This window comes from Staurois parvus, unplaced genomic scaffold, assembly GCF_062004578.1.
Source record: "Staurois parvus isolate SC_StPar_1 unplaced genomic scaffold, SC_StPar_1.0 ptg000175l, whole genome shotgun sequence".
Classification (NCBI taxonomy): domain Eukaryota; kingdom Metazoa; phylum Chordata; class Amphibia; order Anura; family Ranidae; genus Staurois; species Staurois parvus.
In genome coordinates this window covers 7,506,375-7,523,858 of record NW_028317971.1, presented here as the reverse complement: position 1 = coordinate 7,523,858, position 17,484 = coordinate 7,506,375, and the positions used below count along the sequence as shown (strand labels likewise).

Genomic DNA, 17,484 nt, shown 5'->3' with positions numbered 1-17,484 from the left:
AGGTTGACCATTATAACCCACTGCCTTGGATTAAACAGCAGTGTCATCAACCTGCCTTGCAGGCTTGTTGAGTTGCCCACTGGGCTGCCTGTCAGGTCTACAGGAGACATAGACATCAGGAAGAAGAATTCAAGGGTTTACATACCATAAGTCACCTATAAGTAACATGCAGTTTTTGAGTGGACTTTCACGTGTAGTTTAATGTAAAGTAAACCTATTTTAAACCTGTTATTGCTTAAATGTAAGGGATCAGTTCTGGTTTAGATAAAAAGTCCCCAGCCTCCACTTCTTACCTACCTTATTTACTATAAACCAACCCTACCCCCACCCGTGTGTTCACTTACCTTTCTCTGACACAAACCACCTCCCATGGTGTTTAAATACTCCATTTAGAGATCTTCTCTGTGCTGGCCATGTATGTGCATAAACTTTCTATAGACCGTTATAGGCTGTACCCTTACTAATGCAGTAAGAGTTCCTCAAGCCTATGAGAAGTTGCAATGAAGGTGTGGGCAGTGGCCAAGATGATTTATGAATGGAGGTTGTAAACACTGCAGGTAGCAACCACTGTCAGAGAGAGGTAAGTAGGCACGTGGATAGGTGTGGGAAAGGGTGGTAGTGTTTATTGAATACATTAGGGGGGTAGGTAGCAGGCACTTGAGATGTTATATCTAAACCTGAACTTATATGAGCTTTTCTTTTGATCTGTTACAGATGCGGTTATAACCCTGATTGCAAGGACAGCTGTGGTGTGACCCCATTCATGGATGCTATCCAGAATGGCCATCTGCATATTGCCCAACTCCTCTTAGAAAAAAAAAAGGTACCACTTATTAGGCAAATAACATTACCCTTAAATAGACTGTTGACAATTTAAAATTGCAGGTAAAAGCACAGCAAAATCACATATATTAAATGCTTACTTAGTAGTGTTTTCCTTTTCATCATTTTCTTTTTTTCATGCAATGTGCCAGGGTCTCTTTAGTTTGAGTTGTATTTTAAAGGGGTTATTTCAGCAATCTGTCTAGAATAGATGCTTACTAAACATATTAAACAATATATACTGTATAACAGAGGTAGCCTATAAAAAGCGAATACAGTGGAAAAGGTGCAAATGTTTGTTGTTTTTTTTGTTTTTTTTACAATGGCTGAATGAACCAAATGTTTTTTGTTATCTGATTGGTAACATTTTGTAGGGTAGGAATTGAATGACTATTCAAAAAATTAGAGCTCTCATAATCTAATCTAATTCTTCTAGCAGCTCTCTCATTTTCTATTGCAATCTTATTGGGATCTAGTGATCCTCTTTATTGTCAGAAAAAGAGGAATACCAGGTGGTAACTCCATAATGAAAGGGCCAGCAGCATGTTGTACCCTTTGCAATGTAGTTATAAGCCTGTATGCTTCAACGCTTAACCACTTCTATACCGGGCCATTTTACCCCCTTCCTGCCCAGGTCAATTTCAGTTTTCAGTGCTGTGGCACTCTGAATGATAATTGCTTGGTCATGCAACACTGTACCCATATGAAACTTTGATTTTTTTTACACAAATAGAGCTTTCTTTTGGTGGTATTTAATCACCACTGATTTTTTTTTTTTATTTTTTGCTAAATAAAACAAAATAACCCTGAAACTTGGGGAAAAAACGCATTTTTCTTTGTTTCTGTTAACAAATTTTGCAAATAAATAACATTTCTACATAAATTTAGGTCAAAATGTATTCTGCTACATTTCTTTGGTGAAAATACCCCAAATTAGTGTATATTATTTAGTCTGTAGGAAAGTTATAGAGTCTACAAACCAAGGTGTATATATATCTGACAATCGATCAATCCTGATGTACCGACTGCCCATCTCATTTCTTGAGGTCCGAAAAGGCCAGGATAGTACAGATACCCCCCCAAATCACCCATTTTTGTTAAATGGACAGACAAGGTATTTAGTAAAAGGCATGGTGATTTTTTGGAGGTTGTAATTTTTTGTTACAATTTTTTGGAAAATGTAGTAACAATTGAGTACTGTCCGTGATACTGTTTTTATTTGCACTAACATACAATTTTGAGGACAAGCTTTAGGGGAATGTCCCCTTCTTCAGGTCTAAGCAGTACTGAAACAAAGATTTAGCAGAACGTTGGAAGAGATGTAGGGGATGGGAAAAAAACAAAAACAAAACAGAGATAAGATACAGCAAAAGCAAAGTCGGGGGGGGGGGGGGGAGACAACACTAGCAGAAGCAGTCATGCTTGAGCTGACAGTCATAAAACTGTTTATGTCGAGCCATTGGATGCCACCGAATGTGTTCTGGTCCAGGAGGCAGAGATGGACATCTCGGGACACTAGCAGACGCCTTCCATGGGAAGGGTTGCAGGGACAGGGCTATCGGCACCAGCATGGACACGGCCTTGGGAGCCCGAGGAGAAAATCTACTTCAGTACGGGGAGAGGAAAACAGGCAACCGTGTGCCTCTGGTAACCGCATGCAACCCAGCACTAGAAGGAATAAGAAAAATAATCAAAGATTTACAACCCATCATAACAGAGGATGGAACTCTGAAAGAAATATTCCATCAACCACCAATACTGGCTTTCAGACAACCCCCCAACCTCAGAAATAAACTAATCAGTAGGAAACTTCCTTCTGGTTATGATGTCACAAATAATGGAAGCAAACCCTGCAATAAGAAATGCTGCAAACTGTGCAACCAAATCAATCCATCAAAAAGTGTCAAACACTCAAAAGGGATCTTCAATATCTCCGGCTCATGCGGCTGTACCTCTGGTGGTGTTGTGTGCCTTGTCCAGTGCAGAAAATGTAGCGGAGGATCTTGTGTTGGCGAAACAGGACAGAGGTTGCGGGCAGGGATGAATTTGCACAGACATACATCAGGGAACATAGGGAAGATGACCTTTGCACACCTGTGGGACACCATTTCGCACAACCAGACCACATTATGGAAGACCTCAATGTTTTAGTTCTTAAAGGAGGTTTCGGGTCCATTCAGGAAGGAAAAACGTTTGAACTGGGAATGATGGTTCTATTTCGCACAGGAGATGAATTTGGACATGGGGTTCCTCAGTCATTATCCAACAGTTTTATGACTGTCAGCTCAAGCATGACTGCCTCTGCTCTGCTAGTGTTGTCATCCCCCCCCCCCCCAGACTTTGCTTTTGCTGTATCTTATCTCTGTTTTTTTTTTTTTTTCCCATCCCCTACATCTCTTCCAACATTCTGCTAAACTGTTGTTTCAGTACTGCTTAGACCTGAGGAAGGGGACATTCCCCGAAAGCTTGTCCTCAAAATTGTATGTTAGTGCAAATAAAAAAAGTATCACAGACAGTACTCAATTGTTGCTGTCGCAAATGCACTAATACGGCTACAATCACCTCTTGGAAAATGTAGAAGTTAAAAAAGAAAAATCCACAATTTTGTTTTACATTTTTTTTTTACATATCGTCACCAGTCCAGTACAGTGTTATTACGGTATATAACTGGTGTGGCGGTGATCAAAGACACTGACTGGTGACAGTATGTAAAAAAAAAAAAAAATAATTTAATTTGTATTTTTTTCACATTTTGCTATTTGTTTTTATTACTTTTTTTTTCTTTCTTTACTATTTTTTTGTCAACACACTGTGACCAAAGAAATACAATGTTACCATAGTAATATTGAACTACTCTGGGAAAGTGATCAGGATTTTTTTTTTCTTTTTAACACATTATGATTGCTAATACCAATGTATTTCATTGATATTTGCAATCATTGTTACTGAATGAAACTGATCCATTCAGTCTTTTGTTGCGATTAGCTGTGATTGGGAAAAGCTGATCACATGATACAGATGGGCTGTGATTGCCCTGTCTGTATAATGTGACTGCTTTGACCAGTCACATCTAACAACATAATTGTATACAATGTATGGCATGACAGGGAGCCATCCATTGTATACAATTGACATGTGATCTGCTTTGATTAGTCACAGCGGTCACATGACACTGGCAATGGGCCGGTGTAATGATATGTCATCGGCTGTGTCCCGTGGACACAGCCGGTGACCAATTGTGCTGCTGCGTGCCCCACGGCTGCGTGAGCGGCTCGTTTTGACTGGACGTCATATGACGCCTAGTCACAAGGAGGAGTGTCCCGCCCGGCCGTCAATCTGCTATAGGCCGGGAGGGAAGGTGTTAAAGTGTAAAAAAGAAAAAACGTGTAGTCCAATGTAAGAGTCCCATACACCTTTTATATTTGAGACCATGATCCTCTTCAGCATTTACCTGGTCATTACCGATCTCCCAGGAATAGATATATGAAAAGGAAGCAAAGAGACATCCAATAGTGCAGACCGCTAGTTTATTTCCATAAGAAAGCTACAATTCTACTCACATGTTAAATAGTGTAAAGAGGCACGTAACAGGCTATTGGCATACTCGACTTTCCAAAATGGCGTCTAAGCTTGTTGAGGTCACTGCCCATCTGACACATTACGCCCCAGTCAGCCTTCTCAAAGGCTCCTCATCAGCACAGATGATGGTGACGCCTCACCGACATGACACATCCCCTCTTGAGTCACAGTGACCGTCTTTCTCCATGCCAGGTGGTTCCTTCAGTCCATTCCAGTCCAAACAGCACTGACAGTCCCACTCCTGGCTTGCCTTGCTCTTATCCACACACGAGGCTCCGGTTGTTCTGTTTGACTCCCTTGCGCCATGATATCACATGACACTCAGGCACCTCCTATGCCAGTCCCGCCTCCTGCTGGGGAGGACATACTGTAGCAGGTACTCAGATGGTCAGGGTGGGGGTGGGGGGCACTGCAGCAGGCACTCAGATGGTGAGGGCGAGGGGGGGAACACACTGTAGAAGGCATTAGGATGGTTTTGGACAGATACAGACCAGAACTGTGCATGTGCAGTCCCGAGCAATGCGGCACAGCCATACTTGTAAGTGGCAACCTTCTTCTGTCACTGATATTTACTGGCAGGAGAAAAGTGCCGTTTTTTTTTTAATGGCTGAGAGTAAAGATATTGATAGTTGGCAACACTGGTGGGCATATACATAACAAGGGGACCTCACACTTGAAGGCCTTTTACATATTGCTGGTGAGCAGGCATCTATCTTTATGCAAAGGTGTATAAATAGTTTTTGTTTTTATTATTTATCTTTTTATACAAAAATTTACATTTTAAAAAAGGTTATAGTTAGGTTCCTTGCATTCATATATCTTCTATGAATAAACTGACTAGATCTAGGTTGGATTTAAGTCTGCTTATTTCTCACATGAATTTTGGGGAAAATCAAAGCAAGAATAGTTTTGGACATTACCAAAACTTTCTTTCATTTTCCTAAATGTTGGTGATTGTACAATGTCAACGCTGTGTAGAGCAAATATAGGTAATTTGCAGTGTTGTGATTTATATCGTAATGCCAGGTCTGCTTCACAGCTATGGATAAGATGGGAGCCCAAGCCTTGCATCTAGCTGCAGTTACGGGACAAGACCAATCCCTCCGTTACCTGGTGTCTAGTCTTGGTGTGAATGTAAATGAAAGAGCAACGTCAATCCAGCTGAGCCCACTACACTATGCTGCTAAGGTCAGGTGTACAGTCTTCTATCTTTAATAAGGCATAACTAAAATTTGGAAACAAAAATTGAAGGTCTACTTACCAGTTATATTTCAAAATAAAACACACATCAAATGGGTAAATACATATTTAAAATAAATGGGGGGGGGGTACTAAAACTGGAGCACTCCCAATCTGGTGCAGCTGTGCATGGTAGCCAATCAGGTTCTAAGTTCAGCTTGTTCAGTTAGGCCTTGACAATAAAACCTGGAGGCCCGGTTCACCCAAGTGCGGACACGGGTGCCCATTGATTTGAATGGGCTGCTGTGCCTGCGTTCCATACCAGGAAAATGCACTTTTTCCAAAGCGCATCCACACGGAAATCGTAGGGTTTTTTTTTGTTGACCATGCGATACCTGCATCCACGATTGCTCTACGGCAGCGGTTCTCAACCTGGGGGTCGCGACCCCTTTGGGGGTCGAACGACCATTTCACAGGGGTCGCCTAAGACCATCGGAAAACACATATTTCCGATGGTCTTAGGAACCAAGACACCGCTCCTGTCTCAGGTGATCTGTGGGCGGGATGATATGCTGCCCCTGTAACCTGGCCACACCTCCGGGATCACTCAACAGCTCCGCCTCCTCGCCGCTGATTGGCCACCGGAACTGTAGCTCAGGAGAGGCACACAGGCGGCCAATCACCGGCGAGGAGGTGGAGCTTGGAGAGGAGGAGCCGAGCGGCAGCGCGCGTAGATCAAAGAAGATCGAGGGAGCTGCAGGAGCGAGTGAAGAGAGAGGCCAGAGAAGGAAGACAGCTGACAGGTAAGTGCAAATTTTGCTGCTGCAGCCAGGTATGCAGGCTGTAGATGGGAGAGGGAGAGAGCGAGCCCAGGCTGGAGCAGGGGTCAGCAAGGTAAGTATCATTGGTGTCAGTGGGAGGGATAGTGCCCCATCATTTGTGTCACTAATACCAACAATGGGGCACTATTTCTCCCCCCACTGACACCAACGATGGGGTACTATTTCTCCCCCCACTGACACCAACGATGGGGCACTATTCCTCCCCACACTGACACCAAGAATGGGGCACTATTCCTCCCCCCACCGACACCAACGATGGGACACTATTCCCCCCCCCCCCCCCCCACTGACACCAATGATGGGTCACTATTCCCCCCCTGACCCCAATGATGGGGCACTATTCCCCCCTCCACCACACTGACATCAATGATGGGGCACTATTCCTCCCACTGACGCCAATGATTGGGCACTATTCCTCCCACTGATGCCAATGATTGTACACTATTCCTCCCACTGATGCCAATGATGGGGCACTATTCCCCCCACTGACACCAATGATGGGGCACTATTCCTCCCACTGACACCAATGATGGGGCACTATTCCTCCCACTGACACCAATGATGGAGCACTCTTCCCCCCACTGACACCAATGATGGAGCACTATTCCTCCCACTGATACCAATGATGGGGCACTATTCCTCCCACTGACACCAATGATGGGGCACTATTCCTTCCACTGATACCAATGATGGGGCACTATTCCTCCCACTGATACCAATGATGTGGTACTATTCCTCCCACTGATACCAATGATGGGGCACTATTCCTCCCACTGATACCAATGATGGGGCACTATTCCTCCCACTGATACCAATGATGGGACACTATTCCTCCCACTGATACCAATGATGGGACACTATTCCTCCCACTGATGCCAATGATGGGACACTATTCCTCCCACTGATGCCAATGATGGGGCAATATTCCTCCCACTGATACCAATGATGGGGCACTATTCCTCCCACTGATACCAACGATGGGGCACTATTCCTTCCACTGACACCAATGATGGGGCACTATTCCTCCCACTGACACCAATGATGGGACACTATTCCTCCCACTGACACCAATGATGGGACACTATTCCTCCCACTGACACCAATGATGGGGCACTATTCCTCCCACTGACACCAATGATGGGACACTATTCCTCCCACTGACACCAATGATGGGACACTATTCCTCCCACTGACACCAATGATGGGACACTATTCCTCCCACTGACACCAATGATGGGGCACTATTCCTCCCACTGATACCAACGATGGGACACTATTCATCCCACTGACATCAGTGATGGGGCGCTAGTCCTCCCACAGCAAAATTACAGTTATGAAGTAGCAACGAAAATAATTTTATGGTTGGGGGTCACCACAACATGAGGAACTGTATTAAGGGGTCGCGGCATTAGAAAGGTTGAGAACCACTGCTCTACGGGATGAGATGCGCAGGGGTGCCATTCAGAACGAATGGCACCCCCATGCTTCTCACAAGAGAAACGAGATGCAGCTGCCTATGGTTACAGGTGCGGGAATCGATGAGATTTGCAACCGGCCCACAGTATGCAGGCTAGTGTGGACCAGGGGTAAAGCTGATTTCTGTGCAGATCTGCACCAGATTTTGCATGTTCCAGTTTTAGTAAATCTCTCCCATAATGTATATGTCCAGATGTATCTGCCAAAAAAATGTAAATTTTCTATAGTCACATGTGATTTGTACATATTTTTGAACTTTGCACAGCCTAGCAGGTGACACACTTATTCAGCAGAGCAGATTTCTTTATTACCTCTCTTACTCCAGCCTGCTTATTTAACTCTTATTGAGCAATTAAAAAAAAAAAGTTTTATATTATATATATATATATATATATATATATATACATACATACATACATACATACATACATACATACATACATACATACATACATATATATATACACACACGGTAAATATACATGATTCTGGTGACAAGAAAAGATTTTAAAATTTTTTTATATCAAACAAACCATGTAGAGGAAAGTGATATAGTATCCCAGTAGATGTTTCATATGGGATATGGCAGGTAAGTAAGCACTGAACATAGGACGCATTAAACATCAACTTTTTTGTTTTTACTTAGGGCCCATTCACACTAGAAACTACACATCTATTGTGCACCTTTTATTTGTCCTGTGAAGTCACTTCCTTCTTTTTCCTTTCCTTGGGCTTCTGTGTGCACTGCAATGTGTTGCAGTGTGTTTACATGTGTTTATGTGCATTTTTGCCCGTTTGCGGTGCAGAAAAAGCAGCACACTCTATTTTTGTAAGCAGTTACAAATAGTTGTGCAGAATGAAAAAATGTTTTCTTTCAAATCGATTCATTACGTAAATTACGAATATCATTTTGTTGCATTTATAACAAAATTTGTTTAGTTTTGTTTCGTTTTCAACTAGATTAAAATTTTTTGGCTGGTTCTATTCTATTCAAATGTTTGAAGACGGCTATATTCTTTCTATTCTTTTCTACTCTATTCCAGTGTTTCCCAACCTTTTTTCAGTCAATGCACGCTCTAAAATCATGGACAGTCGCGAGGCACCCTTTTAAATTTTGTACAGCCTTGAGGCACCCCATTCTAAAATGTAAAAAACTATTCTAATAGTTTTTTTTATAATGCAGCAACAACCACACATGTAGGACACCCAACGTTAGAGGTAATTTATTCTTCCAAAGGAAATACACTTTTGCACACTGGTACTGACTAGTATTTCAGTGTTTCTCTTCTCCATCACTGAGCTTATGTGACCCCAGCACTGATGGAGAGGGGCAGGGGAGGTTCACACAAGGATGATGTGCAGGCATCCTCCCTATCAACTGATGATGTCATTGGTTGTCAAGACGCCAGCGGCTAGAAAGTCGTAATGGTGCACATTGAAAACCTGTGGCTTTGTGTAACTAAAAGGCAGGCTTGTTCCACCCACTGGCTTGCATACAAGTTTTTGGCAATTATTGGACATTTTTGCCAAGGCACTCCTGAAGAGACCTCTAGGCACCCTGGTTGAAAACGGCTGTTCTATTCTAATCTAGTCTATTCTATTCTTTTCAAAATTTGAATTTCAGAAGACTGCTATTTATTTTCTATTCTATTTGAAATTAGAATTTCCAGTGGATTTGAAGTATTCAAATCAAATTTGAATAAAAAAAATATTGAATTGATCTGAATTCATAGTACAGAACAGCTGTTCTATTCAAAATGTGGAAAACCGCTATATTCTTCCTATTTTATTCTATTCTCTTCTTTAATCTTCTGTTCTAATCTATTTTTTATTCTATTCCTTTATTTTCTATTCTATTCAGTTCTGTTTTATGCTATTCTTGGGAGTTGATTGTAACTGGTCTTGCAGCTTCCTGGGAAGTGTGATGTGTCTCAGGAGGCTGCAGGCAGGGAGGGGAGCAGAATGAGCAACGTTATTCTCGCCTAGGCGGGGATTATGGAAGTGGGAGCGGGCAACAACATAAAATTGTATTTGCTCCTCTCAAAAAGCTTGCAACTCCATTCACGGCTGGGAGGAGGGAGAGAATCAGAGGTACTGTCTATGTGTTTCGTAATTCTTTTCATCTAGTTTGAACGTCCAGTAGAATAACAGCTTTGCCACATTAAAACTGAGAAATGGTCATTTCTTCTGCCTCTAAAAGGCATACCTATTTGTAGAAGCTTCTGTACCAAAGTAATAAGGTTTAGTGTATTTAATGATGAATAACTGATGTTGCTATCTTGGATTTCTCCTAATGTATTGATCTGCAAACCAGATAAATAGCAGATAAATGTTGGTTATGGAAGTTTTACAAACTTTGTATCTGTATTTTCAGGAAGGACATGTCAACTGTCTCTCTACTCTGCTGTCCCTTGGTGCTGACCTGAACTACCTAGATTCCAAAGGGAGGTCAGGTAAGAATTGTATTAATCTGCCCACTTTAAATATATCCCCACCTTACAGTACTAGTATTGTCTGACATGATAAACAAATAATGATGAAAAAAAACAACAATATATGGGACTTTGAAAAACGAACATATATTTTCATATACACCACTGTTAAAAATTCCATAAATTCCATAAATTAAAGATCTGACTTGCTAACATCCTTTACCTACATTGTTCTAACATGCCAGAGGCTGTTCACCTTGGAGACCTGCTGCGGATATGGGTGTGGCCTGGTTCAAGATTTACACCCTCCTCCCCGGATTTTCAAGGGCCAGCAAGAGCTTACTGGATGCCATTAGAACCGCAACACTTTCCTGAGGCTGAGGCCCCTCAAAACTGTGAAAAGATATGATAGGTGTAGGATTAGTGTGAGGCCCCACATATAAATTGCTACAATCCCTCCTGCCAGCCATTATACTCTAGAATCCTGCAAACTATGTGGTTTGAATATATTAAAGAATATGAACAGTCGACGGTAGGGTGGGAAGGTCTACGAAATACTGTGAAACAAATATTTCTTTTATTGTGGAATATATTTAAACTCGCAAAGGAAGCCATGTTTGGCTAGATCATGTGGTATTTTTAATGTTCTATATGAATTTATACACATTTATGGAATTGTTATCATTGATTTACTGTATATGTGGTTGCAACAGTGGTGTATATATAAATGCAGGTGAAACTCGAAAAATTAGAATGTGGTGCAAAAGTTCATTTATTTCAGTAATGCAACTTAAAAGGTGAAACTAATATACGAGATAGACTCATTACATGCAAAGCAAGATAGTTCAAGCTGTGATTTGTCACAATTGTGATGATTATGGCTTACAGCTCATGAAAACCCCAAATCCACAATCTCAGAAAATTAGAATATTGTGAAAAGGTGCAATATTCTAGGCTCAAAGTGTCCCAGCATGTAATGAGTCTATCTCATATATTAGTTTCACCTTTTCAGTTGCATTACTGGAATAAATGAACTTTTGCACGATATTCTAATTTTTTGAGTTTCACCTGTACATTTTGGCATCTTCAAAGTCCAAAATATGGTGGGTTTTTTCTTATTTGTTTATTTTTAGAGGGATTGTGGTGCCCATCTCTGATGAGTCTGGCAATACGTACTTATAAATTGTCTGAAATTATATTTATTTAAAAACCTTCATCAATAAATATTAGGCCAAGCTGTTGAATCTCTTCAGGGCTGTATTTAGACACCATGCTGTCCTATGGCAGTGATTTGTACAGATTCTACCCTTTCCATACAAAAAAAAAAAAAAATTGTGTGTGTGTGTGTGTGTGTGTGTACAGTGGGGCAAAAAAGTATTTAGTCAGCCACCAATTGTGCAAGTTCTCCCACTTAAAAATATGAGAGAGGCCTGTAATTGGCATCATAGGTAGACCTCAACTATGAGAGGTTGTGGACAGGTGTCTTTTATACTGATAACAAGTTCAAACAGGTGCCATTGATACAGGTAATGAGTGCAGGACAGAGGAGCCTCTTAAAGAAGAAGGTACAGGTCTGTGAGAGCCAGAAATCTTGCTTGTTTGTAGGTGACCAAATACCGTATTTTTCGCTCCATAAGACGCACCTGACCATAAGACGCACCTAGGTTTTAGAGGCAGAAAACAGGAAAAAAAATTTCTGAACTAATGGACTGCAGACACAGTACAGGACATGACCAGAGACTGCGGACACAGTACAGGAGATGACCAGAGACTGCGGACAGCACAGGGATGACCAGAGACTGCGGACAGCACAGGGATGACCAGAGACTGCGGACAGTACAGGAGATGACCAGAGACTGCAGACATAGTACAGGAGATGACCAGAGACTGCAGACATAGTACAGGAGATGACCAGAGACTGCAGACATAGTACAGGAGATGACCAGAGACTGCAGACATAGTACAGGAGATGACCAGAGACTGCAGACATAGTACAGGAGATGACCAGAGACTTCGGACAGTACAGGAGATGACCAGAGACTTCGGACAGTACAGGAGATGACCAGAGACTGCGGACATAGTACAGGAGATGACCAGAGACTGCGGACATAGTAGAAGAGATGACCAGAGACTGCGGACACAGTACAGGAGATGACCAGAGACTGCGAACACAGTACAGGAGATGACCAGAGACTGCGAACACAGTACAGGAGATGACCAGAGACTGCGAACACAGTACAGGAGATGACCAGAGACTGCGAACACAGTACAGGAGATGACCAGAGACTGCGGACACAGTACAGGAGATGACCAGAGACTGCGGACACAGTACAGGAGATGACCAGAGACTGCGGACACAGTACAGGAGATGACCAGAGACTGCGGACACAGTACAGGAGATGACCAGAGACTGCGGACACAGTACAGGAGATGACCAGAGACTGCGGACACAGTACAGGAGATGACCAGAGACTGCGGACACAGTACAGGAGATGACCAGAGACTGCGGAAACAGTACAGGAGATGACCAGAGACTGCGGACAGTACAGGAGTTGACCAGAGACTGCGGACATAGTACAGGAGATGACCAGAGTCTGCGGACACAGTACAGGAGATGACCAGAGACTGCAAACACAGTACAGGAGATGACCAGAGACTGCGGACACAGTACAGGAGATGACCAGAGACTGCGGACACAGTACAGGAGATGACCATAGACTGCGGACACAGTACAGGAGATGACCAGAGACTGCGGACACAGTACAGGAGATGACCAGAGACTGCGGACACAGTACAGGAGATGACCAGAGACTGCGGAAACAGTACAGGAGATGACCAGAGACTGCGGACAGTACAGGAGTTGACCAGAGACTGCGGACACAGTACAGGAGATGACCAGAGTCTGCGGACACAGTACAGGAGATGACCAGAGACTGCGGACACAGTACAGGAGATGACCAGAGACTGTGGAGAGTACAGGAGATGACTGCTGACCTTTGGGGAGGGAGGGGGAGCGGGTACCTGAATTTGACAGGTACCCGCTCCCACTGCCGCGGAGTTGTTCTTTGATCTTACCTGTTCCTCTATCCAGCCGCGCGCTGTCTACCTGGCTTCTGTAGTGTGGGCGTTCGGCGGACAGCCGGGTGCCCAGTGCACATGAGCGAGAAGCGCTGCGCTTTGTGATTGGTCCGGCGGCTTCTCGGATCTGTCATGTGTCCCAGGTACCGCCTTACCATTCACAAAGAGCACCGCTTCTTGCGCATGCGCACTTGGCACCCGGCTGTCACGCACACTACAGAAACCAGGAAGACAGCGCGGCGCTGGATAGAGGAACAGGTAATGTCCCACTGCAGAGCTGAGCGGCCGGCCCGTTATTTTGACACGGCGGCGGTGGAAATACCGGACCGGCTGCTCCATAAGACGCACTGACATTTTCCTCCCTTTTTTGGGGGGAAAAAAGTGCGTCTTATGGAGCGAAAAATACGGTTCTTATTTTCCACCATAATTTGCAAATAAATTCTTTCCAAATCAGCCAATGTGATTGTCTGGATTTTTTTTCTCATTTTGTCTCTCATAGTTGAGGTCTACCTATGATGCCAATTACAGGCCTCTCTCATCTTTTTAAGTGGGAGAACTTGTACAATTGGTGGCTGACTAAATACTTTTGCGTGCGTGCGTGCGTGCGTGCGTGCGTGTATATTTTGGTGGTGGGTCAGTAATGGTCTGGGGAGGCATATCCATGGAGGGACCCATTGTCAGACCCTACACTGGTGCAGTGGGTCCTGGGTTCCTCCTGGTGCACGACAATGGCCGGCCTCATGTGGCGAGAGTATGCAAGCAGTTCCTAGAGGATGGAGGAATTGATACCATTGAATTGCCCCCACACACTCGCCAGACCTAAATCCAATAGAACACCTCCTGGGATATCATGTTTCGGTCCATCTGACGCTGCCAGGTTGCACCTCAGACTGTCCAGATGCTTAGTGATGCCCTGGTCCAGATCTGGGAGGCAACACCCCAGGACATTGCTAAGCAGATAGCAGAGCCTACATATGTAAAGAGCAAATAGGGCTTTTCCGATATTCATATTACACCTGCAAATTCCACAAAGAATAAGGTTCTTACCACACAGATACAATTATCCACATCAAGCTGTTTTCAGTTTTTTTTAGCTTTAAAAAAAAAAAAAAAAAAAAGACAATACATTCCCTTTAATTACCTAGGTAACATTATCTCTCATACAAGTTGTTCTTTCCACAGCTCTTCACATGGCGGCTTGTGGCCAGCATGCAGAATGTGTTCACTTTCTTTTGAAATCTGGACTAAAGGACACAGCAGACTCCCATGGAATGTTTGCAGAGCAACATGCGAAGAAACCCACAGTCAAGAATATCTTTGCATATTTTAAAGACACGTTGCAAAAAGGAATTTATTAACGATAAAGATATACTGATTGGCTGTCTTTGCTAGAGTGCTTCTAGTTACTGACAATAGGTGGGGGATCATTACCATGCAGTTGTTATCTTAAAAGAAGATTTTACATACAGTACTTTTTGCTGGTGTATCGAAAAGCTGCCACATCTCCTCTCCCCAGCTGCTGCAAGTATTGGACTATCAGATGAGTTGTATACTTGCTTCCCCTGCTGGGGGCCATGCTTCCTCCCACATGATGTATGAGGAGGCAGGAGGAACCACGGTGGCCACAGAGGGAGCAAATATTTTATGTTTGTGTAAATTACTTGAGTAGCAAACAGAGTAGCCTTTCAAATCAAAGACTACTACCAGCAGGGGTGGACTGACAGCTCATGGGGCCCCGGGCAATAGGGGATCGTGGGGCCCCTGTGTCCTGGCCCACACCCAAAAAAGCCTATGAAACAGCCAGTGAAAGGTGCCAGGGGCATCTCATGGGGCCCCCTACTGACCCCAGGCCCTCGGGCAGTGCCCGAGTGCTTAAATGGTCAGTCCGCCCCTGGCTACTAGAAAGGTAAGTATAAACACTTCTTTTGCAGGTGTCCTCTTGGCTAAGATTGACCCTGTGATGACAGGATCATTTAAAGTGGTTGTAAACCAGGGGTGGGCAAACTTTTTGACTTGAGGGCCGCAATGGGTTCATATATTGGACCCGGGGGCCGGACCAAGAGTAGATGAATGATGTGTATGTGTCATCCATAGTAAGTATAGTAATATTCCCCCATAGTAAGCATAGTAATTAATCCCCCATATAGTAATTCATCCCCCATAGTAATTGATCCCCCATATAGTAATTCATCCCCCATATAGTAATTCATCCCCCATATAGTAATTCATCCCTCATAGTAATTCACCCCCCATAGTAATTCATCCCCCGTATAGTAATTCATCCCCCGTATAGTAATTCATCCCCCCTATAGTAATTCATCCCCCCTATAGTAATTCATCCCCCCCATAGTAATTCATTCCCCATATTAATTCATCCCCCATATAGTAATTCATCCCCCCCATAGTAATTCATTCCCCATATTAAGTCCCCAAGTCCCCCTGTGTCAATTCACTTACCTTTGCTCCGCGCGTTCCTCTCGCCGTGTTCCCGCGCCTCTCCGGTGTAGCATGAAAATCTGTCTCCTATGAGGATCTGTCCCCCTCGACGTATCTGCGCATGTGCCAGTTTCAGGCATTAGCAGCCGATCGGCGATCTCCAGCACATGCGCAGATACGTCGAGGGGGACAGATCCTCATAGGAGACAGATTTTCATGCTACACCGGTCTTCAGGGCGGACTGTGAGAGGAGCCTAGCGGGAGCCTAGCTCCGCGGGCCGGATTAAAATGTCCGCCGGGCCGTATGCGGCCCGCGGGCCGTAGTTTGCCCATTGCTGTTGTAAACCCTTACATATACCCAGTGAAGTGTCTAGGCTCAGGTGATACACAGAGATGAAACAACTCTTCCTACGTAAGGTGTACCTGTTTATCTGCATCCCTGTCTGCTCTACAGCCATTTAAAGTACAGACTTTATACAGCTTGTCTGAGCTTTCAGAAAGCAGGGGGCGGGAAGTGAAAGTTACGCTCTGCAGAGCACGTGAGGAGATCTCTGAGAGCTGATTGGAGGAAAGGGGCACTACTCCTTCATACAGCACGCAGGAACAGAGATGAGGCTGTCAATTACAGGCTGTGTGCTGTAGCTCCCTCCCATCACTTTGTTTCTCTTGGTGTCAGGAAACCAAACAGATGTGACTCATGCTGATAGCAGAAGAACAAGGCAGCAGACAGAAATTATACTTAGTGCTCTGGATTGAGATAAGTACACACTATACGGGGATTTGATTTATTCTTATTTCATGTCTGAAATTTACAACCACTTTAAGGCAGAACTAAACTCTCCTATCCTTTACAGCCAGTGAAACTGCCACCTTAGCCTCTGTTTGATCTGTAGCTGCCATGGTGCTGCCCATGTGAAGAGTACAAGCAACTGTGACCGTTATCATTTATGGCATAGTTTGAATATACCTGTATCTGGATACCATAAAATTGATGTATTTAGTCCAGCTTTAATGGGAAAAAATGTGTACCTCTGGGAAAAGTTCTATTTAGTCAGTGTAGGGGGATATACGACAGAAGCAAAGTAAGTCAGGTGCCTCTCACAGAACAAATCATAATGTGTCGGATAGAAGCCGAGTTTTTTTTTTGTTCTAGTACTTTATAAATCATTGACCCAGAACACATATGCAGTAAAGTTAGATTAAAGTCACAATTCCTGCTCTGCATTATTATTTTTCCAGTTCTATAACAAAGAAAGTTTGAAGCCAGGGGGTAAGCATGACAGCCATGGAACAAGACTTTTTAGAAGGATGCAATTGCAGCTTTCCTATATCTCTCATGACCATTTCTTTATTAAAGCGGAACTACAAATTATCTGAGCACCACAAACCAAAAACGATGCTTAATTCATTTTTAATATTTAAAGGATAAGTTCACCTTTCGTAACATGTTAGACCTATATTCAAGGTGTAACATATTACGATCTGACTGGCCCCTGTTCCCCGCTTGACAGCTAGCCGGGGATGTTCTCCACACCGCCCCCCCTTCCTGCTAGCTGCTAAATGAACCTGCCCAGCCACGTCACTCATTCACAGCATTCTGTGAATGAGAGACTACAAGTCCCGGCAGCCTTAGCGGTTGT

At 43.7% G+C, this 17,484-nt stretch overlaps 1 protein-coding gene across 3 annotated transcripts in view; it reads left to right on the top strand.

The window, feature by feature from the left end:
• The window catches only part of ANKRD16 (ankyrin repeat domain 16), a 36,825-nt gene extending 19,770 nt beyond the window's left edge, over positions 1 to 17,055 (top strand). Inside the window, exons 4-7 of one of the 3 annotated variants that reach the window (XM_089676898.1) lie at positions 715 to 823; positions 5,428 to 5,589; positions 10,273 to 10,351; positions 14,591 to 17,055. In XM_089676898.1, coding sequence (XP_089533024.1) covers positions 715 to 823; positions 5,428 to 5,589; positions 10,273 to 10,351; positions 14,591 to 14,766 — 526 coding nt within the window. In that variant the 3' untranslated portion in view covers positions 14,767 to 17,055. The remainder of the gene's footprint in view (positions 1 to 714; positions 824 to 5,427; positions 5,590 to 10,272; positions 10,352 to 14,590) is intronic. The other 2 variants (XM_089676899.1, XM_089676900.1) reach the window with 2 other exon arrangements.
• Positions 17,056 to 17,484: the final 429 nt, after the last annotated feature.